The 24,167-nt window shown below is 34.5% G+C and overlaps 1 protein-coding gene across 1 annotated transcript in view; it reads left to right on the forward strand.

The window, feature by feature from the left end:
• DHX15 (DEAH-box helicase 15) overlaps positions 1–24,167 on the forward strand; it is a 54,740-nt gene that overhangs the window by 25,903 nt on the left and 4,670 nt on the right. The window contains exons 4-12 of the mRNA XM_006771040.2: positions 4,610–4,769; positions 6,032–6,250; positions 11,749–11,916; positions 15,022–15,108; positions 16,053–16,202; positions 16,605–16,713; positions 17,222–17,413; positions 20,245–20,367; positions 23,770–23,960. Coding sequence (XP_006771103.1) covers positions 4,610–4,769; positions 6,032–6,250; positions 11,749–11,916; positions 15,022–15,108; positions 16,053–16,202; positions 16,605–16,713; positions 17,222–17,413; positions 20,245–20,367; positions 23,770–23,960 — 1,399 coding nt within the window. The remainder of the gene's footprint in view (positions 1–4,609; positions 4,770–6,031; positions 6,251–11,748; positions 11,917–15,021; positions 15,109–16,052; positions 16,203–16,604; positions 16,714–17,221; positions 17,414–20,244; positions 20,368–23,769; positions 23,961–24,167) is intronic.

The following is a 24,167-nucleotide window of genomic DNA, read 5'->3' on the forward strand; positions in this document are numbered from 1 at the left end:
CTCTGGCTCCAGCTCTGAGGCCTCTGCTGCTGAAAGCAGGTATCTGGTTTGTTTGGGTTCTGTAGTTGAAACACTGTATCAACTCCAGCTCTGAGATCCCGGTGGGCTGAAAGCAGGTTTCTGGGGTTTTGTTTAGCTTCTATATTTGTAACAGTGTTTCAAACTGCAAGCTCAGAGACCGGCAAGGCAGGCGGGGAACGTTGTTTCCTCCGTCAGTGAAACAAGCAAGCCTCAGGTTAGCTTTAAGCTGCCAGTCTGCTGGCCGCCATCTTGGCTGGCAGTTAATTTGCATACCTGGCTGATTAGCCAATGGGAAGGGTTGGGAATGTACACTAATTACCATGTTTCTCTTTCATTAGATAGGATTATTAAAACCTGCTTTTGCCCACCTCTGTACTTCATGCCATACAGAAAACTTGAGTTTTATGCAAGTATTTAATTAACTTTTTTTTTTTTAATCCTCATGCAAGGATATTTTTCACATTGATTTTTAGAACAACAGAAACACATAGGTTGGTAGCTTCCCATATGAGCTCTGACCAGGTTCAGGGATGGAACCCTCAACCCTTCAGTGTGCGGGCCAATGCTCTAACCATTGAGTACGCTGGTCAGGACAACAACATATTTTTTAACATGGGATTGTGCATCATACTCTGCTCTAGATTTTAAATCTCTATATTTTGATATTTTGTTTTAAACATCTTTGATAAATCAGGCATTTCGGGGGAGGTAAGAGGGATTTAAGAAGGCTCTCCCCCTCCCTTCCACTCCACCCTACTGCACTCCACCCCCCTTCACCAAATAGCATAACACTAAGTTACTGGGGATTGCTACCCCACATGGGCAGTTTTTTTATTACTCATACTTTAACATTAGTATCATTTTTAAAGTTATGAATAATATATGGTATAGTTTAGAACTTATATGGCATTCATTTAGGAAAACATTTTTCACCCTTCTCCGGATCTTTTTTCCTTTCATTTATGAATTTTTAGGAATCAGACAACTTGAACTGTTTAAAAAAGTTATATTTAAATATATGTAAACACAAAACTATAAACAACGCATTTGTACTGCATAATGTTTTATGCTTTATTTATATTATTACAGTTGGTGATGTTGACTGGGGTCAGGGTTGGCTCTTGGCTTGTAGTTGTACTATGTATGCCATGTGTTTGTGCCCATTGCAAAAATACATGAATTGATACTACTCAGCACACTGGGTTTCTTTTGGTTTCTATTTGTTTATTCATTAAACAGTTGTAGTTGGAAATATGAACTCATTTTGACTTACTCCAAGGATTTTTTTTTATTTGTTTTATGTGTCTGCTTTGCTTAATCTACATCTTGTTAAACTTGATTTAGACTAGTGCTTCTCAAACTTTAGCAAGCATCAGAATTACATTAAAGCTTAGAGCACAAATTGCTATGCCCTGCCTTTAAAATTTCTGATTAAATAGGTCTGGGATGAGGTCCAAGTTTTGTATTTCTAGTCATTTCCCAGGATATGCAGATGACTTTTCAGTGAGTCTTTGTCCCAAAAGAGTGAGAAAAACACTGGCTAATAGGGTACCCAGAAAAATGCAGACTTTGGCCGTCCTAAGCAATTTTTGTTTACTTTATTATTGAAACTTCAAAATTATACAATTACAGTTTTTTTATTGTAACATCCTATTCTTGTGACTCACCCCTCAGACTGGGTAAATTATTTCATTACTACTATGGAATGTAGTAAAAGTTGACTTAGGTAAAGGCAAATGACTATGATTTTTATAGGACCACTAGTACCTGGTTCTTGCCTTTTTTTCTGTGCTGTGTCAGGTTCCTTTGTTTTTTATTTGTTTTTTTAGCAAAGGGGTTCATGCATCTAGCAGTACAGAGAATTATCAGCTTTTGATATATATATATATATAAAATATACACACACACACACACTAGAGGTGCCCGGTGCACGAAATTTGTGTACCTGGTGAGTGTGGCGGGGGGGGATTCCCTCAGCCCAGCCTGCACCCTCTCCCAGTCCAGGGGCACTCAGGGGATGTCGGACTGAGGGGCCTAAGCTGTCAGTCGGACATCCTTAGTGCTGCTGTGGAGGCAGGTGAGGCTCCCGCCACCACTGCTACACTCACAGCCCTGAGCCCAGCTTCTAGCTGAGCAGCGCTCCCCCTGTGGGAGCGCATTGACCACCAGGGGGGCAGCTCCGGTGTTGAGCAAGACGTCTTCCCCCTGGTGATCAGTGTGCATCATAGCGACTGGTCATTCTGTGTTCGGTCAATTTACATATTAGCCTTTTATTATATAAGATGTATATGTATGTATGAACACACATATTTATCTGGGCCTTTCAGGAAAGTGTTATTGTAGGATGGGTCTAAAATTGGAATTGGTGCACTGATACCTAGTCTTGGTAAGTTATTGAACTGGATTTGAGACCTTAGAAAAGTTAACTGCTAATAATTCCTTTTTTTTTTTTTTCACTGTAAAGGCAACCAATTTGTATCTTAGAGAGATCTTCTAGCTATTACAATGTCATTTTTCCTAAAGCTGTCTATTATAAAAATGGCAGTCTTCTTATATTAACTTGTGATTAACTTGTGATATAGTATATAAGTAGCATCTCAGTAAATTGGATCTCCCTGGGTGATGATCAGTTAAACAATGAGGAATATCCAGAAGTCTGTCTCTGGAACCTAGAAGTAAGAGGGTTCTGGCTTATGCATAGTTGTTAATAAAACAAGGAAAATAATAGTGTCATTAACCTAATTTGCAATATTTATAATCTACCATTTGTAACATTTTCCTTCAGAAAAATGTAAAAGAATGAATATTTGGGTCAGCTCTGCTTTTGAATGCCTCTATATTGTGGTTGTCTGAAGCATGAATGTGAGAAGGTAAAAGATCAAAGTAAAGAGTGGCTTTTTAAAAATGAGTTTTAAGAAGGAGTTTTCACGTTAAAGTTTGATACTTTATCAGTTGTGACCCTTTCTCACATTTTTAATATGTGAAATTTGTATTCATTTTATAACCTGTGAGGGTCTTATAAACTGTTGGTAGTTTGGTGGTTGTCACTGCCTGTGAATTCTTGAACTTGATGTAACTATACGTATTGTCACTTCAGTTAAATAATGTACATATTTCGAGCTACTTGTTGAGTTACTTGCTAATTAAAATGCCTTCAAAAATATCACACTCGGATTCCATATTGAAATAAATAGGCTTGGAAACCAAGCAGAAGGTTGTACTTTTCATCATATTTAATCAAATATTTGTTGTTGTAAGAGTGACCATTTTTTTTTTTTTTTTTCTGGCCATGAAAAGCAAGTCAAGAGCTTTGTTTAATCTAAGGAAGTTACCTACAAGAAGATGAAGCTATTACGTTTTGCTATTGAGATAATGTGCAAAAAGATTGTTTAACATCTAAGACAGAAGAAATTACTAAATGTTCTCAAATACATCAAAGACAACTAGAGACTGTAATGTAGTTGATTCATGCTACACTATCATTAAGGCATTGAGTCATAATTTAATTGACACTTTTGCTTTCCCGGTCTTAATATATAATAAGCTTGCAGATAATGCTGTGTCGATTCCAGAAATGTGTTCAGTTGAAATAAAGAGGATTCATTTCTCTTGTACATTGTCAATTTGTTGAACTTACTGCTCCAACAGATGGCATCAGCTAAGAATATCAAGTTGGTCCATGAAAGATTAGGTTAGACTAATTTGTGAAAAATAGAGCCAAAATAGTGAAGTCATAAATGATGACTTCAGATTTTATACCGCTTTTAAATCCGTAAATAAAATCATAGATTTATATTTAAAGGAACAAACTGTGATACCGGCATTTGCAGGCAGACTTTATGTTCAGGCACCAAACTTAAAGATAGTTGTTTTGTATTAGTGACAGTAATAGAATGGAATGGACAGGAGATGGCTGACCCATACATACAACCATTCTGCAAACCACTCTTCAACTAGTTCCTGGATTCTACACTAGCTGACTTCTGTTGAGTCACCCCCTAAGCCTGGTTTCCCTTTCTTTGGTTCATTAATCTAGCTGGTGTACATAGTTCTTCCATATACTGTATATTTGTCAGCATTTCTTTGTTACTAATGCTTTTTATTCCGTGAGTGTATTTTTGTGCTTCTTTATAATTGCTTCTTGAATTGGGTCAGGCTGGAGAGAGATGGTAGACTCATGCGCTCTCTTAGCCCTTTTGAACTAGGAGCCTTTTGTAGTGCAAGTGGAGAATTTTAAGGGTTTTAAAGAAATGCACATGTGCATGTAGTAATATATGCTTCGAATTTTGCTTTGGCATTTGTGTGAAACCATGTGACCATTATATTTTGTATTCAGATGTGTTTTCTCCATGCATTTCAGTATTGCAATCATACTTGAGTAGGTTTGATAATGTATAGCTTGTTTGATATACACTGTAAATTTTTTTTCTTAAAGCTTAATTTTACAAATGATTAGGAAACAACAGCACATTTGTTTTGGGCAAATTTTGACTTACCTGCTGTTTTTACATTTCATTTTTATGTCACAAAGTTTAGTTTTAAAATTCCCTAAGTGAAACTTGACCAACCACATTCTTTGTGAATACAGATACATGACGGATGGGATGTTACTTCGTGAAGCTATGAATGATCCCCTCCTGGAGCGTTATGGTGTAATAATTCTCGATGAGGCGCATGAAAGGACATTGGCTACAGATATTCTCATGGGTGTTCTGAAGGAAGTTGTAAGACAGAGATCAGATTTAAAGGTAAAGTAATTTTTTACTCATTTCATTCATAAAGCATATGTGTGGATATTGCTGTTTTTCTAATCTACTTTGCTTTGTCTTCATTTTAGATTTGAACTATACTTCTACTTTTGAGTAATGTATTTTTAAGCCAAACCTTTTCAATTTCTAACCCACCCAGGTTTTTTTAGTTGGTTTGTTTTTGTTTTTGTTTTTTTAACGACCTAATAGTAGGGTAGTTTTGTAACCCTTCTGCTCACCTTGCCCTTTATTAAAGACAGAGATCTCTAAGGATCAAATCTTTATCCATATCCCAACACAGTGCTGGTGAGTGGGAATAGCTACAACCAGAACAACCCACTTCTTAGAAATTCATTTGCTTATCCTAGTGTGTTTGTTCTTTCTGTCTGTTATACCAGTTGTGCTCTGGCCAGTTTTACTATGTTGATAAGGGCTTAAAACTGACTAAATGTTCTTTTTTTTTTTTTATGTCTGAGTATGTTTTTCTTATAAAAACTAAATTATGTTTTTAAAGAATGTATTTGAAAAACTATATGAATACTACCATTATTGATTAAGCTTTATGAGTTATTGAAGTTTTGGGGAGAAAGTCAAATAAACACCAACTAGAAATTCTGTAGTGTAGAATGTTTTGGGGGGTTTCTATTTAAGTACATTTTTAATGAGTTATATAATGTATGACTTACATAGAAGGATGGTACTTACATAGTCATGCAGATCTGCACCTGAACAAACTTTTGTAGTTGTGGCTTTTAAAGAAGGAAACATGTTTATTTTAGGAATCTACTAAGGAAGTCATGCTTATTGAAAGTGATTTGGAAGAAAGGATAAAGTTTATACCTGCCACTGATTCTTTTTGTTTTTTCCCATATGCAAGGTTCTTGTGTTCTGTTTTAGTAAATGGAGCAGTAATCATACCACATATTAATTATGCCTTTTAAAAATCCCTTTTACATATTATGTGATTTTATAAATTTTTATTTTTAAGGTATTGCTTCATGAAGATAATATTGTAGTCTATTTATGGGATGTCTGGTTTAGTTCTCATTTTATTAAATGTAAATAGCTTACTATAGCTCAATTTTACTGTATTTGATTTTTGTAATCACAATTTATTGGTATGAAGACTTGTAGATTTTTTATAACTGATACACATTATATAGAACAGGAAACATTACTTTTTTTTTCTTTAAGACCACATTAGAATCCTTGACAACTTCAGGTAATTTACTGTTTTGTTTTTGTGTTTTCTTTTTTGTCAGGTTATAGTTATGAGTGCTACTCTAGATGCAGGAAAATTCCAGATTTATTTTGATAACTGCCCTCTCTTAACTATTCCTGGACGTACGCATCCTGTTGAGATCTTTTATACTCCTGAACCAGAGAGAGATTACCTTGAAGCAGCAATTCGAACAGTGATCCAAATTCATATGTGTGAAGAAGAGGAGGGAGATCTTCTACTTTTCTTAACTGGTCAAGAGGTATCGTCATTATTTGCTTCATTATTTAGCCATTGGCGTATTACTTCTATATGCAACAACTTTTAACTTAAGAAATTGGCATATATTAACCATTTTTAAATCCCAACATTAAAATTATTTCTTCAACATGATTGTATTTATATACCTTTTTATCCATGCACTCTTAAGAATACTTTTTTTATGCTATTAATGTGTTCTAGTTATCCTAAGAATGTTAAGTGCTTTCAGAATGTCAAGATTTAATAATTTAGTCTTGGTTTCGGAGAGATTTAGATGGTCAGTGTGTGTGGTAATTTGCACTTTTACGGAACTATGAATTTTAATCACAGCTGATATGAAATCAGGTTATGATAGTTATTTAAGCTTGTGAGCAAGCTCGCGTAATTTAGGTGCCCATCCACAGTCCAAAAATGTTTTTGTCGTCTTCCACATGCTTGCTGAAGATTGAAAGGAATTACTGAAATTTCTTATTTGGAATTTACCTCATTTTAAGATATGAATTGTAGCCCTGGTGGGTATGGCTCAATTGGTTAGGTCGTGTCCAGTGCACAAGGTTGCCGGTTTGATTCCTGTTCATTGAACATTTTTTAAAAATCTTAAATAGTATCTGTATAAAATGGTTTTAAGAAAGTCTTTTCTTACTGCTTGTCATTTGTTCTAATGGGCTTTGTGAATTTCTAGAATGTGCTCCTCAAACTAATAAACATGCAACTCAGTTAGAAAACTTGCAGATTCTGATTTAAAGGTCAGGTGGGGCCTTAGATTCTGTATTCCTAACAAGCTTCCAGGTAATGCTACAGTTCTCAAGGGATAAGTAGCAAGGTTCAAGAGTGAGCAATGCTGTCCCATTCGAACTTCTTAAGTACTAGGGAATTTTTTTTTTTGAGAGGAAGTATTTTTTTTAATATATTTTATTGTTTTTGTTTTTTTTTACAGAGAGGAAGGGAGAGGGATAGAGAGCTAGAAACATTGATGAGAGAGAAACATCGATCAGCTGCCTCCTGCACACCCCCCACTGGGGATGTTGCCCACAACCAAGGTACATGCCCTTGACCGGAATCGAACCTGGGACCCTTCAGTCCTCAGGCCGACGCTCTATCCACTGAGCTAAACCGGTCAGGGCTGGGGATATTCTTATCTCTGCTGTTAATATGGTAGTCACCAAGGACATGGCTTTTGAGTATTTGAAATGTAGCTAGTGAGGAGGGACTGAATTGCAGTATTTGAGAATTTTAGTTAATTTTTAAATTTAAATATCTACATGTGCTGCCCCCCTCTCTCCTGTTTGTTTTTGTATGGCTACTAGTTAAGATTTGCTTTTACATTTTTAAAGAGTTGTAAATTAAAACAAGGAATATGCCGCATGCGTGGTATATGGATACAAAACCTAAACTATTTTGGCCCTTTATAGTGAAAGTTCTGACCCCTGTTCCAGAACATTTTTGCTCAAGTGTGGTCAGTGGGTTGCCTGCCAGGGGAGTAGAGTTGGCTAAAGCAAAGGAGGTTCTTGATCCTGTTCCAGACTTGCTAAAACAGGTGAAGTTTGAGAGTGAAATATAGGAATCACATCTTCCACAAGCTTCTCTAGCCATTTTTATATTTCCTTAGGTTTAAAGTTCTCTTTTCCAGAGAAATGCTTTAGTGGCTTTGGTACATTATTGCCACCGCCTAAACAATGTTGAGGGAAATAGCCCTAGTTATCTCAGAGGTCTGCTGTGTTATCGCCTGTCTCCACTAGAATTTGAAGTATTAATTTGTGTTTGTTTTGACAGGGATCCTTGGTATATAATATTTGAGTAATCTTTTTGTCCATTTCTTCAGTATTGTCTTATGATTTATAATTTGTGCCCTAATGGCTATAGTTTCTTTTCTGTAGAGTAAATGTTTTCAACCTCAACACTATTTATGTTGAAGGCCAATTAATTCTTTGTTGTGGGGTGCCGTGTGCGTTGTAGGGTGTTTATTAGAATATCTGGCCTCTACCCCTAGATGCAGTAACACTCCTTCCCCTTGTTGTCATAACCAAAAATGTCTACAGACTTTGTCAAATGTCCCTGGAGGGATTAAAAATCATTCTTAGTGAAGAATGAATCATACTTGTTTTTTGGGGGGGTGGGGAATAAGATGTGTTGCAAATTCAGTGTTTTACAGATAAACCTCTGTTAACATTAGTCTTCCTTTCTATGCATTTTGAATGAAAGAAATTTTGTATATTGTGTAAGCAAGAGTACCAAATGCTTTTTTGATGGCATATAAACCATATGTTGTTGAAGTAATCATTTTGTCCTTTTGTGTCTGGTCTTTATAGTTTCTCACTTCCAAAATGCATAGCATATTTTCTTAAATGACTACTGAAAATAATTATGTTCAGGTAACCAAGCATATTAGAAATCTATCAGAAATATCAGATGTCCTCATGTTGAGGACCTGAAAGACTTTTATATGAGTTGACTAGAGGCCCAGTGCATGAAATTTGTGCATGGGGGTGGGGTTCCTCAGCTCGGCCTGCACCCTCTCACAATCCGGGATCCCTCTAGCAATCCGGGACCGCTGGCTCCTAACCACTCACCTACCTGATTGCCCCTAACCACTCGCCTGCCTGCCTTATCGCCCCTAACCACTCTGCCTGCCTGCCTCACCGCCCCTAACCACATCTGCTTCAGTGCCTGCCTGCAATGGCAGCTGCCTCTGTCTTGCTGCCGCTCCCACGGCTTCGTCCAGAAGGTCATTCGGCTGTTCAGTCTAATTAGCATATTACACTTTTATTATTATAGATATTTTGTGCAGTTAATTATTTTGGCAACTTTCCTATAGCTCAGGAAGGGAAAGGAGCAAGCTCCATGGTTTTCAATGTGTTCTAGAGGGGGAGTATAATATGTCTTCCAATAGAGTGTCATGGTAATGCCAAACTAGGTTTATATGTGCCCTTTAGGTGACTAGTCTTGAAGACCTTTGGGGAGAAAGTAGCAAAGTAAATGTACTTTGTTTCATCGATTGTGTATAGTAGCACTGATTTAAAGATATGTAAAACTAGAGTCTAGGTGCCGAAAATCGAGCACGGTAGGGTCCCTAGACCTGGCGAGCGATCAGGGCTGATCAGGTTCCCCGCCTCCTCCTTCCCTGGCTCCCTTAGCGCCCCTGCCACCACAGCTGGTCGCCTGCCATGTTCTATACCGCCGCCTGGTGGTCAGTGCAGGTCATAGTGAGCAGTAGAACTCCTGGTTGAACTGAGGGGACAATTTGCATATTAGCCTTTTTTATATAAAATAGGATAATTATTCCTCCTGTTCTTGACCCTTTGTTATTTTTTCTTAGTTAAATGGTAGATTCTGGGAATTCCTTATTCATAAATTTGAATAGCATCCATAAAGTGTATCTCGTGAAATTTTAAAATGATTTTTAAGATCATATTAAATTACCATTTTGAGTACTTAAACAATAGTACCTCTGTAATCAGCTGACTTAATTTGGAAGAGACCAGTTTTAATTGGTGAGAGGTTGGGAAAAATTTGAATTGTAGAATGTTTTTTATGTTCTAATGCTTAAAATCGGAACTTATGAAGTCTTTGGGGAACTACACTACTGAATTAGATAAGGATGTAATTGAAATACCAATTGTTTGTAAATGCATACTTGAGGATGTTAAAACCATTCTTTAAGCAACATTCTTTTTAATTTTGCTTAGTAAAACGTCTTACACATCTAGTGAGTTCAGATTCTTTATATTAGTGGTGTCCAAATTAATTTATATATGATCCTTTTAGAACTGAAAGTCTTTTCTCAAATCAGATATTCATGTCTGAAATTTCAGTATTGCTCATGACTGAGCAGATGGTTGCTTTATGTTGATGACTTGAGTTTTGTGGTCTTCTGAACAGTGTGTCAACTTTATCAAAGTTGTATAAACTTTAGAAGAAAATTTTATTGCAGTTAAACTTAGTCTTCAGAATCTTGTTTATTAAAAACATCAGTGGTGTATAGAGATGTCTTTATAGTCCATGAAGTAGTGATTTCATTTTAGCTCCACATATGCTTGGTAGATTAAATAGTCCATTCCCCTCAAGTAAAGTTGGAATTATCTTGTTAAAATTCTAGAATCTGCAAATGTACAATTTGGCGCACTTAGCTTTCTAATATTGTATATGAAATCTGGTGTTTGGTGACTTCTAACAACTTATTTTCTGTCCAAATATATGATTAAATTAATAAAGTTGTGACTATTCAGGATATTTGCAGCCATTTTCTCTTTTTTTTATTGTAGAAAATCTAGTTTTGCATTTATATTCAAACTTTTTGATTTGGAAGATATCTAATTTTTGTGTTTGCATACCAGCAGGGAGCATTCTGATCTCTATACAGCATTTTAAAACAATACTTTAAAAAAGATTGTTTCACTTGTTACATTATTTATCTTTCAGTGAATGACATTCTTTGATTTTCTTTTCAAAACTTTAGGTCTCAAAGGGAACTATGAACATCAAATCCTTGATAGTTTTCTTTGTCATAATTTTCAAGACTATACCTGTTGCTTAAAAAAAACTAGTATACTTGAAATGACAAAAAAAAAATTTTTTTTAAGAATTTTGCATGCTTTAGCACCAAAAGTTGCACTTTGACTTAAAATCATTTCAAGAAACATTCTAGTTTGAAATAGTGAAAATATGGAATAAGTTTACCTGATAAATTTTTTTCTTTTGTAAAAATATTGCCTTTTGAATAAAAGATGATATTTTTATAAGGATAGTTTATGATTGGGTCCTTCACTGGACAGGTTGCCAAATCATTTGTTCAACATACTTCCGAGTTTAACTGAATTAATGCTTCAGTGAAATTTAAAACACATTTCCCTCCTGATTTTGTAACTTCCTTTGCCAACTGCTAGAGCCTCTACCTACCTTACCTTTCTGTGACTCTCACACTCTCAGTATTCAGTGTGTGTCCTCACTTTAAACCTGGATTTGAATGCAAATGTATAGAAATAGTTTTCTGTGGTGGGGACATTTTTGAAGGTGCTCTAAAGATATTTGGGTTAGCCTAGTTCTTAAGTATGTTGATACTGTAAAAGGTGTACGTTCTCATTAGGAACAATGAAACAAATCTTCCATATAATTGCATTAGTGATAACAGGACATTACAGCCTAATTGGCTTCTTTAAAAATCTAGCACATCAATTTCTTTGAGGTTGTGAAAATTGAAAAGGTTATGACTGCAGTTAAATATTCCTAAGTGAGAAATTCAATTTTAATATAATTTGTTGAGAATTAATTGGGACATCCAGCTTTGAGATAAGGGGTATGGAATGCCAATAAGGCAGTTGTATGTTTGTTTGGCTACAGAAATCAAAGTTTTTAAATTATTTTAGAAATCCCAGTGAAATTTGCTAAATTAGTTTGATTACTAAAGTGAAAATATGCCACATAGAAATGGGATTGTGATAAATACTTAAATTGTTTTAGGGTGTATTTGTTTTGTTTTCAGACTCAAACTTTATTTTGTAGGAAATTGATGAAGCCTGCAAGAGAATAAAACGTGAGGTTGATGATTTGGGCCCTGAAGTTGGTGACATTAAAATCATTCCATTGTACTCTACACTCCCACCTCAGCAGCAGCAACGCATTTTTGAACCTCCACCTCCAAAAAAACAGAATGGAGCAATTGGAAGAAAGGTAGCATAGAAGTGCTCTGTATAAACATTTTATGTATACTATGAGAATTGTCTTTGAGAGATCAAACTATATTGAATTACAAAGGATTAAGTTATGGGTGATTGAACTGGTTTATCCACTACAAAATAATCTATAGTTCAAAAATAAATAGAAAAATACAGTTAGATGGAATTTTGTATACCTCTTGACCTGAGAGAAAGAGCAGAACTGCTTTTCACCTTAGCAAATGGGAGGTTGGCTAGAGTGAGTTAAGAAAAGAGGAATATGGCCAAGTGCTGTCTTTCTATTAAGTTACATGGCCAAAACTAAGCATTTTTTCTTCGGTGCCTTGGCTTCTTCTTAGAATTTTCTTTAAGGTCTAACCAAATATATCCACAGGTATGAATTGTTGATTGCACAGATCTCTAATAACAGTAGCACAAACTACACTGTATAAATATATGGGTTTCTTGAGTGCCAGAATTGTGGATCTTACTGGTGTACAGTCGATTATGTACCTGGCACTGGAAGGGAGCAAGGGTTTTCCAACCCTGTTTCTGGGTGTTTTATTGGGGATAGGAAAGGGATCTGAGTTTTCTAGTTTGAAACAGTGCAGCCGTGCTTTTGTATTTTAACACATGGTGACTCTAATAGGTTCTTTGAAAATAAGATTGTGTTGTTTGAAAAGGATTGAAAACCACAGAAGGAAGGTGTTGGCTGCTTTTTTTAAGAGCCCAGTCATTAACCTATATGATAGCTGCATGTAGACTTCAGTTTTAAAGTTTCACTTTTTAAAGTAGGTATCATTACTTTCGTCACCTTGACAGACGATTGTCAAGGATTAAGCTTGGTATATATAGTTACTAACATCAAGAAAAGACTAGGTCCTCATGGTATTATCTACTACAAATTTCTTGAGTTTTATATGTGTAGAAAGAAGCCTGACTTGAAAGATTACTCATTTATGACGTTTTTGTCAAATTTGGTATCTACTATTTTTCTTATTTCTGTGTTCAGAACTAACAGATCCACAACTCTTTTTGCTATATTTTTTCAATTTTTATGCTAATGTTTTCAATGATTATTGACAAATTACAGATTAATGAAGATATTTAACTATATCATGGCTAATGCTTTAAAATGGCTCTATAAAAGTTAAATGAACCAAAAACACTTTTTAATTGAAAGAATTACTGAAAGGATATACAACACCAGCCTAGTGGAATATGAATTAACAAAAAATTGATAGGGGGCCCAGCTGGCGTGGCTCAGTGGATGATCATCAACCAGGAGGTCACAGTTCGATTCCTAGTCAGGGCATATCCTAGGTTGCAGGCTCGATCCCCAGTGTAGGATGTGCAGGAGGCAGCCTATCAATAATTCTCTCTCATCATTGATGTTTCTATCCCTCCCTCTTCTTTCCTCTCTGAAATCAATAAAAATAATTTTTAAAAAGTTGATAGGGGAATAAACCAGTTTTTTTTGTTTTGTTTTGTTGGGGTTTTTTTAGTTTTTCATGGATCAGCATGAGTAGTGAGCGCCATAAAAATAGTCTGATGTTGAAACTTCCAATTTCAGAGTGTCTCCAGAACATGCTAAGATATTTTTCTTTTTGTTACTTTATGTGCATCCTGAACTTTGGGAGGTAAATGAAATTTTACAATGGTGTTTTTATTTATTGTTGCATGAAATTGTTATATAGCAAGATTAACTGTTGTCTTTTCATGTAGTTCTCTTCATTCTGTTTTGAGTTACTTTGAGAAGTATGGGTCCACACTGATTAATCTTACTTTACAGGTGTACCCTTCTTTGCTCTGTTAATTTAGGTGCCAGTTCAATGCATGATACATTTTGTAGAATCTACAACTTAAATCCATGGAGTAGAATTAGTTATTTAAAGTTAGTCCTAACTTGCTTTTTGTGTTCTAGTAAGTCCTAAGAATATTGAGGAAAAATTTTCACTGAAAAAAGAGATTCTCCAGCAAGTGATTGTAATACCTTGGCTTTTAGTTCCGAATCAAAGCTAAGGGTCATAGTGGCACCTCATCATCCATTGATGGTGCTTCTTTCAGCTAAAGCTACAGGATTTTTTGCTGGAAAATATTTTATCTCTTGGCATGAGTCAAATTCATCTTGAGGTTAAGAGCATTGCCATAGCCTTCCTGGATGATCCAGAGAGAGAAGGAGGACTTCCTTGGCAATTGATACATCATTCTTATTTTGAAGAAGAACACTTGAAGCCCATGTTTAAGGGAAAGTGAAAAATTTTTATAGAAGGATAGTTCATACAGGAAGATTTACTCATCAAATCATATTTTTGGTGCTGAATAGGGAAGCTGTCTGAAAGGAGGTGGGAGGGATGCCAGTTTCAGCTCAAGATAGCTGAAACACACTGGTCAGGCACTACCCATGTCTATCTAATCTTTCTTTACAAACTGTAAAAGCTATAAGAGCAGACTATCTGATTTATCTTAAGTTTCTAACCAGATTCCCAAATACATCTAAAATATAACAAAACACAAAAAAGCAAGCTATATTTGTATGTAGATTCTTTAATTAAAAAGTTCAACTGGTTCTTAATAATTGCTTTGAATGCAGTGGTATATTACATGTTATCTTTGAGATTGTATATTTACCCAAACATCTATTGTTGATTCTCATGATTTGCCTGTTCTTCTTGTATTATAATTTGAGATTTCTCCCTACATGTGCCATTTTGCTTAAAATGTTGAGTTGAGGTTTGGTGATAGAAAATTTCCTTTGTAAATATTGAAAGATGTACATGTGTGGAGTAGGATATTAACCAAGGAGTGGTCTATCAGGGAGATAGTCTACATGGTAAACTGATACTGTTTTATTGGTAATTCTCTTTTTATGGTATGTTTCTTTTTGAATATTCAAAATGTACTAGCTTTTGTTGAAAAAGAAAATTGCTATGATGAGATAAATGAAATTTTGAATTGTTAAATTTAAGCCTTTTTATAACATTGGGCATTGAACATCAAACCTTATTTCAAGTTTATTTACTGGATTGAAATGTGATGTTAGTGAAAGTTAATGGCTAATGTTACTGTCATTTGAATTTTACTTGACTTGTAATAACACATACTACTTATTTCTAAACAGGTAGTTGTGTCAACTAACATTGCAGAGACATCTTTGACAATAGATGGTGTGGTATTTGTGATTGATCCTGGATTTGCAAAACAAAAGGTACATGTTTTATTACGATAGTTATATACTTTATAAACAAATTAGTATAAGCTTAACAGTAGTTAACTACTCATTTATTGGCTGAAATTTACTTTTTAGACTTTTTAAAAATAATTTTTAGAAGACTGCATTAAGAACCTTTTGTATTATACTGCTCTGAAAATTAAGTCCATTTTAATGTTTACTTTTAGATTTTTTAAAAGGTTTTATTTCTCCTTAAGGTTATATTTTGTTTCTATATAATAATGGTAAGTGTTTTGGTTTGTATGTTTATTTAAGGAATATGGGGGTACTAATAGTACAGAATTATCCTTGCAGATCAGTTATTTATCAACTAAATTAGAATTTTTATGAGACGACACACCTAGTAAAAGTACTAAATACCAAGTACTTTTGCCAAATGAAGTGACTCAGTAAATACTGTATGTTTTATTCAAACACATTTGATTACATTTTATGGGTATGAATGAGAGAATTCATTGTACATAGTATTCATATTTTTGATGGAAAACTTTCCCTTTAAACTGAAAGCATGTAACTGACTTGGACCAAGTTTAAAATATTTTCTTGATGCCCACTTTGAACATCAGGTGTTGGAATTGACGGATTCTTTTCAGGCAAAAGTCTTCAGCACTACACACTATATAAGGGCAAGGTAAAACTGGTAGAAATGAGATTTTTAAATTAGAAGGCGTAAAGGTGATCTGTGTGTTAGATAAGAGCTTTTCCATGTTAGCTTGAGTCTTTCAGAATGATGGAGTCAGAAATGACTGAAAAAGTTAAGGTAAAGGATGACAGATTGTGTTTCTGTGGGAGCATGATTTGTGGTGGTCATCAATACTATGTTTGTTTTGGGATTAGCTGTGGGCTTTGGGTACTTCCTGTAGATCACAGTTTTAAGTTTAATTGAAGAATCATTTTGCTGTTTATTTATGTTCGAATAGGTGTACAATCCTCGAATCAGAGTTGAATCCCTTTTGGTGACAGCTATTAGTAAAGCTTCAGCCCAACAAAGGGCTGGTCGTGCTGGACGTACCAGACCTGGGAAATGCTTCAGACTTTACACAGAGAAAGCTTATAAAACAGAAATGCAGGTAAGAGATTTACTGTATCCTTCCTGAGTGTTTAGAAAGTTAAGCTGAACTTGTTACCAGAAGAAAATTGCTTCATTTATTTCATCTTGCCTTTTGGCACCATACACTCCTTAGTTGTTTTTTTTCCCTGATCAGATTATGGTGTAATCTAGCAATGCAACTCTTGTTACAGTTTGAAGTTGAGGTGGACAGCAGCACTAATACTTAGAGTACCATAAAGATAGTTTACAGAAAGTGAATGCTCTCAAGTCTGTTCCACAAGTATGTTTCTCATCTGAGTCAGTGGTGTGGGAGTAATGTCAAAGTAAATAGCCAAGGAGGAAGAGAACAGATATGTTGTGTTTTCTGGAGCAAGATGATTAAGGAATATTTAACAGAACAAACATTTTTGTTTTTTGCTAGGATAATACCTATCCTGAGATTTTGCGTTCTAATTTAGGATCAGTTGTATTACAGTTGAAGAAACTTGGTATTGATGATTTGGTGCATTTTGATTTTATGGATCCACCAGGTATGCATTCTCAGTATATTTCATCAAATCTTATGACCAAAATTGGCTGTCTTTCTCTGTATTCTGTTTGCTACATATATTAAAGACATTTTACCTTTTCTTCCAGTAAGCATCAAAATAAATCCTATGTGTTAGCATTAAAACTAAAAGAGTGACAACTATGGGAATCAATTTTTTCCCCCCTTCAGAATAACTAAATTATCCTGGGAATTATTGACTAGGCATGAAAATGAGAGAAATTTTCTAATTTACTTTTTAGAAAAAAATAATTTGATGAACACATTATTGAATGAACAGTTACTGATGACTATTTTAACTACTATACAGGAAAGTTTTATAATTCCATATGATTCATTGTTTGCTAGATCTCGGTAATTGAATTTGATGACAATTTGAGTTTTTAGTTTGGTCAACTATAGAATGAAAAGACTGCTTATAATGCCTTTTACTTAGTCACACTTTTGCTTGCTGAAGGCAGCTTGACTAATAGATTCTCTTTGCCCCCTAGCTCCTGAAACTCTGATGAGAGCCCTAGAACTTTTGAATTATCTGGCTGCTTTAAATGATGATGGAGATCTGACTGAATTGGGATCCATGATGGCAGAGTTTCCTCTAGATCCACAGCTCGCTAAAATGGTTATTGCAAGTTGTGACTACAACTGTTCTAATGAGGTCCTATCTATTACTGCTATGTTGTCAGGTAATAGAGGGAAAGGAACTAAAAAAAACCCAGCTCTTCAAAGTTTGGGTGGACTTCACTTTTGGTTTTGTTTTTTAATATTTAGTATTATAGTGCATTTTATAGATGGTCTTAAGGAACTCATTTTGTTTCCTAAATATCTTGTAAATAGCTTTATAATTACATATAGTATTTAGAAAAGTAAAGTAAGTCATTGTGCACAAAATAGAGTAAAAACAGTGGCTCCCTTTAGTGCAAATAAAAATTGAAATAAGAAAAAACTAAGTCTGAGCACAATTGTAACTGAGTTCTTTGGTAAGTCCGTCAGTTTTGCGCTTTATTACTGACAATTCGAGAAGAACTTTGTTCTATACTTCGCACTATTAAGTCAGCCTGAGACAAACCCAAACTATATCTTTTAAAGTAAATTTTTTCTACTTGTGTACACATGTATTTCTGTGGCAGTCAAAGATGAATTTCAAGCTTAGTATCAAATAAATAGAAATAGTAATATATAATTTTAGCTTTAAGATCTAACCTGATAGTTCTTTTACTGTGGAAGACAGACACTGATAAAAGAAATATACATGAGATAAAATTGTTAATTTTGAAAATTGGAACATTAAGCAGAATAAATAGTGCTGTTTTAGTAGCAGTAAAGCTTAATTCACAATTGAGTAATAATTAGGAAGTTATATTTTCCAAAAAGAAGAAATATTTTTATATATAAAGGAACACTGATTATTTTGTTTAAATATAAGTTTTTATTCTACTAGTTTTAGTACTGGGAAGAACTGACTTCCAGTCATGGAGTGGTTTATTGGTTTTAATTACAACTTAATGGCTCAAGTAATTCAAAATGTTATGGAATAAAGAATAAATTGAAATTTTTTCTAAATATAAAAATTTTGGCCTACTACAGATCTATGGTATATTTTAATGGTGTGAAATTTGTTTTAAGAACTAGCTAAAATGTTTTTTTGCAGAGTTATGACTGATCAGACTCAGAGCAGATGGGCAGGGCAGTGTATTGAATCATTTTAATTAAATTGTAGTCTCACTTGCGGAGGTGGTGGTAGGTTGTTGTCTGCCTTTCTTATTATATGTTGTTTGATAGGTTCTTCCACTGTGCTTATCCCAGGATTTTAGTTTTTAGGTCAAGAACAGGACAAGAGTTATCAGATTATTTGTGTATTTACTGTATATTTATTGTTACCTATCTAGTTTTTATTTTTCCTAGTTCTCTTATCAGGCATACAATTACCATTGAGTTAATATTAGTCCCTTTAAAAGGTGGTCATTGTGATGCAGTTGATAATCTTCCAACTACATGTCTTACTTGTAATAGGAATTCTACGAAACATAGGGTTTACTGGCTGTCATCTTCAGCACATTAAGGGAGTGAATATTTATGTGCAGCAGTTATTAAGAATGGCCTTTGGGGGTGGGAAATGTTGAAAGGTGAGGAAGATGTCATGGAGCAAAAAGATTGCTGAGCTTGGAATGCTTTGTTTTCCATTAAAATAGTTTCTGAAGTTTATAATACAAATCGGGTCATGGAGTGCTACTTATTCCCACTAACTGGTAGCTAGTTCACATTAACTTTCAAACTATTCGAGGTTTATGTACTTTAATGGATTACCTTGCTTCAGTTACATTAAGCAAGACTTAATATTTACTGTGATCATGTGTCTTTGTCTCTCTTTGGCTTCTTTGGCATCTTTTTAAAGGGGAAACTGTATGGAAACAAGTAATTTGATACTGTATATGATTTCATTGTCGGTTATTTCCATTAACTTCTATCTGAACTGATAATTATTTGAATTGACAAGGTTTTAAAAGCTTTAAAAATGTGTTGACAAAGTCCCAAGCTGTTAAGTATTTTTATTTTCATATTGCTTTCATGACTATGGAATTGCTAAAGTGAATTAAGGAAAGTTGTATTTCAAAAAATGTAGTGCACGCTTTGTAACAACTTCAAGTTTCATGTGAATTAATATTGAGGCTCTAAACACTGTAGTTACACATTTTGATGACCCTTGAAATAATGACTGTTTCAGACTAATTGTCAACTTTTTAAATACTGGATTTTGCTTTTATATTGAGGTTTTGATTTAAATACCTTTTTTTTTTTTTTTTTAGCTTGGGACTTTATTTACTAATCTTTTTATTAAAATGCTGGAAAACTAGGCTGAATATTCATCCGAGCCTTTTTGAATTTTCTTAATTCAGAGGCGGTTTAACCTTCCACCACTACTGCTATCATCAAAACCCAAGATTTCATGATATTTTTTATGTTACATATGCTTCTGCTTACCGGTGCTAATAGTGATACCCACCAGTTGGTAATAGCCACAGCACTAGGGAAAAAATTAAAATAGAAATGTGGCGGTAGACTGGTTTGAAAGTTGTTTTTAGCCCTGCAAGTGTAGCTTCATAACTTTAATACCCATTCAGTAGATTCATTGGATGGCCTTTTGAAAAATTACATCTAGCTAAAAGGCTATTGACACCATAATTCTGGTTATTGGTAGAGCTATCAGCACTGGTTTTTTGAAATAAGTTGAGCTTTCTAGTATCTTGATGGCCTTCAGAATAGCTGTTTTGATGCCTACTTTTAGATCTAGTTAAAATAATCAGGTACTCTGTAGCTTTGCAACCCTCTTGTCTTACAGATGTGGTTAGGTGTTGATGTACCAAATCAAGGTAGTACAGTCCAAGATGCAGTTGGAGGCCATCCTGCCCTGCCCTATGCTCTGTGAACTGACCTAGCTAGGCCTTGTTCCTCTATCTGTGAATGCGTGACTCATCGATATGGGCGTTTGTGTTGGGCCCATACCAACCTTGTTTAGTCCCACAGTGTTTTGTTCGCCCCACGGAGGCCAAGAAAGCTGCGGATGAGGCCAAGATGAGATTTGCCCACATAGATGGAGATCATCTGACACTGCTTAATGTATACCACGCTTTTAAACAAAGTAAGTGTAAAACAGGCTAAAGGTACTTTTTGTCCAAATGTCATGTGCATCATATATGTCTTCATCTCACTTTCATATATTTGAGACAACTTTACATTGGAAAGCCAGAGGTACTTTCTAGAAAAACTCCTGACTAGCATTTAAGATAGAAATTATCTTTTTTAAAGTTTTGCTTTTATCAGGTTGGGAGGGCAGTTACAGAAAGCAAAGTTCAACTTTTCAAGATGCATTGTTATTATTATGAGATACCATTTTCTTACCTGTAAAATTGGCAAAGGCAATTAAAAACACAGCTGTGTACAAGTGGGTTTAGTGGAACAACCATACAACAGAAGTTGGAATATGAATTGTCATCTTTGTGAAAAGCAGTAGATCTTGTGTTATCAAGAACTTTAAGAAATTCACTCTTTGACTCAGAAATTATCTTTTAGTATCCTGATATGATTAAAGAATTTTAACCAGAATTATTTAAGATACTTTAAAAATGGAAACTACCTAAATGCTCACCAGTAGAAAGATGATTTAGTGATTTGTGGTATAGCCACATGATATTCTAGCTTTAAGTCATGTTTTCAGGCAATTTTTAATGACATGAGAAGCATGTTATAGTTACCTGAAATTGAGGAAATGTAGTAATAATGAAGTTGATGCTGGATGCTGTTGTTGGTATGCATCATTTTTAAAATTAGGTGAGAGGAAAACCTAAAAAGAAAAATACAGAAATAATAGTGACTGTTTTTGAAAGTGTTTGATTTCTACATATATGTAGGCTACCCTGTTGGATGACAGGCAGTCAAAGACAGCCATACATCATCATCACCATTACCAAAAATATGGGGTTCTCAGTCATGCTGAGTTTGTGGTTTCTGCTAATGTTAGATTTTTAATTTATAACATTGGTGTTCACATTTTACACCTCTTGTTTTATTTGTAACTCATTTCTATTATCTCATGAGAATTCTATTTATACTTCTAAAGTAGTCTGTTAACTTTGGCACCTCTCTGTAGGAGTGATGGTGAATTTACTCATCTCAGGGTCCAAAAAGTGCTGGAGGGCCAATATGTGGAACAAAGAGCATAGCAGCCAAGGTTCTGCACATCTGTGTTTTACCTGTGAACCCTGGTATGAGCTCGATAGAATTGATGGTGTCAGGTGAGAAAAAGTGTGGAACCCTTCTCTGCCCGGGTCTGACAAATTAGGGGCAGGTAAGGGAGGTAAATGAGAACCCAGGAGATGGTCAGTACATAGTTTACTTCAGAGCATTTATTTTATCCCTCTTGTGCCTGAAGTATTAGAAATGCATACTTTCAAAGATTATCCCTTATAGGATAGGTCAGTTTAAGAAATCTCTCTTGTTGTTGTGTGCCAAGCTGTATCATACTGGTTAATACAGCGTGACCATCAGACACATCACCTACTCACAGACTGACACCTGCTGTAAAGGGAGGTCTTTGAGAAGGAGCAGATTCACTTCCATCGTGGTTCTCAAAATCCTTTGATAGTATTAAGATACTGTTTTAAATGGAAGTTAAGATTTCTAAAGGAGCAGATTGTTTCTTTAGCCTATTCTCACAAGATATTTTAATTCTTTTAAAATGAAGAGATTCTATTATTTTGTCATTAACTGTACTAAATGAAATTAGGAACTTAAGATTTAAAACTGACAACATTGCTAAATAATGCTAGTTCTTTATGTTGTATTTATACTTGGGAGACTTCTGTGAAAATATTTAATAGCAGATATCTATAAAAGCTTTTTCCTACTTCTAAATAGGACTAGCAGTTAGAGAAAGTGTCATGAGTTAGAATGACAGCATGCACTCAGAAGTGCAAATATCAAACTCCTAGATATATTTGGATATTTCGTAATTATTGAATTTGGAATGTTTTCACTAATTTATTTCTAAATGATGCTATATTTTGTTAATTGAAACAATAAGTATATTTGAAAAATAACAAATATATTTCTGTTTAGTCAAGAGGGTCTATTTTATTAGATGCAATGATTGATCACATAGTAAACCTAAAATTCAACTTAATACTATTTGTTTATATAACACTTGAAAAACAACTGGATTTGAGTTATTTTGCAACACCTTAATTTCTGTGTGTGTTTGTATGATTTCCCTCTGAAATTGATCTTAGGTGTAATTGTAGTTTACTGAATTGGCAAGAAATATATAACTAGAATTGTTTTAATAAATGTTTCTTTTATCCCTTCCATTTATCAAATTATTTCTCACAAGTTTAGATAAATAATGTCTGATAGTTCTGTATATCTTGACAACCTAAAGTTTGTTACTCTTTGTGTATTCTAAAACCTTAGAACCTCAGAAAAGCTATATTCCAAAGCGTAATCAACAACACTTTTCAAAAGTTCCCGTTTTTATTGTTTTAGTTTCGACATTGTCATTGCCTTTGAGCTTGTTACAAAGCATCAACATAAGCAAAAATACCTCTAAAGCGTACTTTCTCTCTGTTTAATCTGGACATATTCAGTGCTTTGTTTTAAATGTCAGTAGGTTCAGATTGGTACCTTTTATTTCTCATTCTAAATGAGTTAATTAATGGACATTTTAACACTTCTTCAATTTAAAGATCCATTTTACTACCCCTCCTATTCTGTTTATGAATGTGGCTGCATTTTATAGTATGTAAACATTTATTATATATCTGTTATTCCTCTGAAAAGCTATTACGAAAATGAAGATTATAATTGATAGAATCCTAAAACCAAGGAGAAAAGAGTATGTCAAAGATTAATGTATATCACAGTAGCTGGAGAAAGAGCAATGCGGTTCCAATTCTTAGGTCCCCCAATTCCTTCCATTTTGTAATGACCCTCAGGTTTATTTCTCAAAAGGCCTCCTGTGATTGCCTTTGGTGCATAAAGATGTTACTATATATTTTCATTATGCTGCAGTTTAACTCTTAGATGAGCAACACTAGGTTAGTGGGAAGCTTGTCAAGGATTCATCAATGAGGAAATTCCTTTGATAATAAATACCTGTAGCAAAATTACTTAGACGTGATCAGTAAAAACATTTTTTAAAAAGAAAAAAAGAAAGACATGGCATTTTACCAAATTTTTTCCACTCACCCCCTCTTTGACCATGAATTGGAAACAATAACTCAATTCATTAAAAAAGATTTATTAAAAACATCATTGTTTTGTCATCCAATCACCTAAAACCGTTTATTTCTGGTTTTGACCCTAGCTACGGGTTTTTAGTAAAGTGGTAACATTGTGATTCATTTATAAAGATGATTTGGGTAAATCCCTTTTCTGGGTTACTTTGGTTACTCTTTATAACAACTTTCCTGTTTCATTAGAATGATACACCTGTTTGGATGATTCATGTCCCTTCTTCCCCTACCCCCCTTTCTCTTCAACTTTGTAGATCATGAATCGGTTCAGTGGTGTTATGACAACTTCATTAACTACAGGTCCCTGATGTCAGCAGACAATGTTCGCCAGCAGCTATCTCGAATTATGGACAGATTTAATTTGCCTCGTCGAAGTACTGACTTTACAAGCAGGGACTATTATATTAATATAAGAAAAGCTTTGGTTACTGGTTATTTTATGCAGGTATGTGGAAAATACAGGAATACAATATAAATATTTGCATAATACTGCTTGTTTCCCATAACAGCCCTTTGAATCTACTTAAACACAAGTCAGTTTAAGAAAGCCTATGAATATTGATCTTAAATGTTATATCTAGAGTCTCAAATGAACTAATATACTAAGATATTTTATGTGTCTAATGAATTACAAATACTCTAAATGGCAAAT

Source organism: Myotis davidii, unplaced genomic scaffold (genome assembly GCF_000327345.1).
Source record: "Myotis davidii unplaced genomic scaffold, ASM32734v1 scaffold743, whole genome shotgun sequence".
Taxonomy (NCBI): Eukaryota; Metazoa; Chordata; class Mammalia; order Chiroptera; family Vespertilionidae; genus Myotis; species Myotis davidii.